Source organism: Pygoscelis adeliae, unplaced genomic scaffold, assembly GCF_000699105.1.
Source record: "Pygoscelis adeliae isolate BGI_AS28 unplaced genomic scaffold, ASM69910v1 Scaffold17, whole genome shotgun sequence".
NCBI lineage: Eukaryota > Metazoa > Chordata > Aves > Sphenisciformes > Spheniscidae > Pygoscelis > Pygoscelis adeliae.
The window spans coordinates 2,334,396-2,336,492 of record NW_008825234.1 but is presented as its reverse complement, the minus strand read 5'-3'; the positions used below and the strand labels follow the sequence as shown (position 1 = coordinate 2,336,492).

Below are 2,097 nucleotides of genomic sequence, written 5' to 3'. Positions count from 1 at the left end.
AGTACCTCTTTGAATGCATTTAAGAGCAAGCATTAAACAGAAAAACCTCTGTCAAAGCACTTGTTCTGCTGTAAAGGAGTGATTAGGCAATCAATCCCACCACTCCTTTCAGAGTCACATCCTCTGAATAGCAAAGCTCATTCTTTCTGCAGGATAGGACTCAGATGCTGGAATCCTAACTATACTGAATGCTTATCATCACATCTGCAGTGGTACTTACATGCTGATACAAAGTTTCAAGAATTTCTAATGCAGACTCTAGACAAAGTTTACAGTAATAAATCTCTTATTTTTGAGCTACCACTTCATGGAAGTCATCTTCCGTCCACCACTTGCCAAGGCCTGCATCACTACTCAAACAAAACATTCCCTTCCCCTCCAAATGCCAGCAGCTTTGCATCACACCGCCATGAATTACTTTTCCCCTGGTTTGTTTCTCCAACAGTTCATCGAAACCAAAGAAGTGTATATAGGCTTTCAAGGCTCTTCTCCCATGAACCTAACTAACTGCAGGGACATTCTCATTCTCCAACAGAACAGAAAGCTGAGTTGTTTTTCACCAGCTACATTTCCACATGAGCTAACTCAGATGCCCATAGGAGATTTCTCACAAATAAAATTAAGTAGCTAAGTAAACAACAAAGACATTTTTAAAAATTCCTCATTGAGGACAGTATGCATTGCTGTACTGCAGCAGCAAAGCAGGTCTTCTGAAGGCCCCTGAACTCATATATCAAGCTGACTTCTGCATTCTGAGATTCTTTACCTTAACTCTAAGCAGTCATGCATCTGTGCCTGTGTGCATATTAGTGGGCCTGGGCAAGAAGCAAAAAGCTACCTACTGAAGTTTTTGGTTACAGCGACCAGCTCCAGAAGTTCCATCCAGTCTCCAAGGCTGACAAATTCTAAAACTAATTTTCTTCCTCTTTTTCCACAAATCTTCTTCTTCCTTTTCTTCCTTAAGGTTTCATTTGCTAAAATTTACACACAAGCTAACCTACGTGATCAAGTCAGTCTATTACCTCGATCCACCTCCTATTTATTACTTGGTACGTAAAATCAGTTTGTTGTAAACCCTCTTTTACAAGGAGTATTACAGTTTACATTCCTGACAAAGAATCTGCAGTGCCTACATTGCCAGCCAATATTCACATACATACAAAGTCAGTTTCAGATCTCAAGCCCAGTTTGCAGAGACAGAAGGTAGAACTACCATTTTTAAACACGTTTGTTTAAAACACCAAAATGCCATTTGAGTTTTTACAATGACTTTTCAGATCAGTTCCTAAAAAAATAACTACTACAAAATCCTATGTGTTAGCAGCAAATACCAGAAGATAAACCACAACAGCATCTAGGAAAACAATCACAGGCCATAAGAAACAGCTAAAGACACCATTCAACTAGAATGTTAACATTCGCAAAAATTAAACACACACAGAGCAAGTCGCCAAGCAATTCTCTGTAGAGAAGGTCTAGCCTACCTTAGCTGCTGTGATGTTCAACTCCCGCAGCTGAGCCTTTAAGTCAGAGTTCATTTCCAACTCCAGCAGAGCCTAGGAAAGTGAAGTTGCAGAATAATCCATTACATACAGTTCAATTCATAAGAACCCTCGAGATCAAAGTCTGTCCGCAGTGCCAGAGAGCAGCTATATACTTGTTACCACAGCCGATACCAAAGACTTAACTTCCTGCAAGTCACACTGACAGATGCAACAAATTCAACTGGTGGGAACACAGGCTGACTGCCCCAGTTCCTAGGTAAAACTAGGAAAAAGTATGTATCTAGACAGCATCACCCTCGAAGTTTAAGCTCTAGACAGCCGTCACAACACCGTCTCCATAACTTCAGTCAGTTACCAGAGAGCAGAAGCAAAAGACACGTACCTGGGATATACCAGACTCAAACTCATCTGGCTTCTCGCCATTAGGCTTCACAATCTTTGCGCTAGAGCTGAACATGGCCTTTCTGCAACGCAAAAGAACATCTCAGTTGCCACCAGGAACACGTCTTCTGCTAAAAACACAGCAAGACTCTGCGATCCGGCTACTCAGCCACATGCTTCAAGGCGAAGCCAGAGAGAGCCCACGGGCCAC

General features: G+C 41.8%; 1 protein-coding gene across 1 annotated transcript in view; it reads right to left on the bottom strand.

Moving 5' to 3' along the window:
- The window catches only part of RPS7 (ribosomal protein S7), a 6,630-nt gene extending 4,535 nt beyond the window's left edge, over nt 1–2,095 (bottom strand). Inside the window, exons 1-2 of the mRNA XM_009329302.1 lie at nt 1,888–2,095; nt 1,485–1,556 (exon numbers count right to left, since the gene is read on the bottom strand). Of these exons, the coding sequence (XP_009327577.1) occupies nt 1,485–1,556; nt 1,888–1,962 (147 nt within the window). The 5' untranslated portion in view covers nt 1,963–2,095. The remainder of the gene's footprint in view (nt 1–1,484; nt 1,557–1,887) is intronic.
- Between the last annotated feature and the right edge of the window lie 2 nt (nt 2,096–2,097).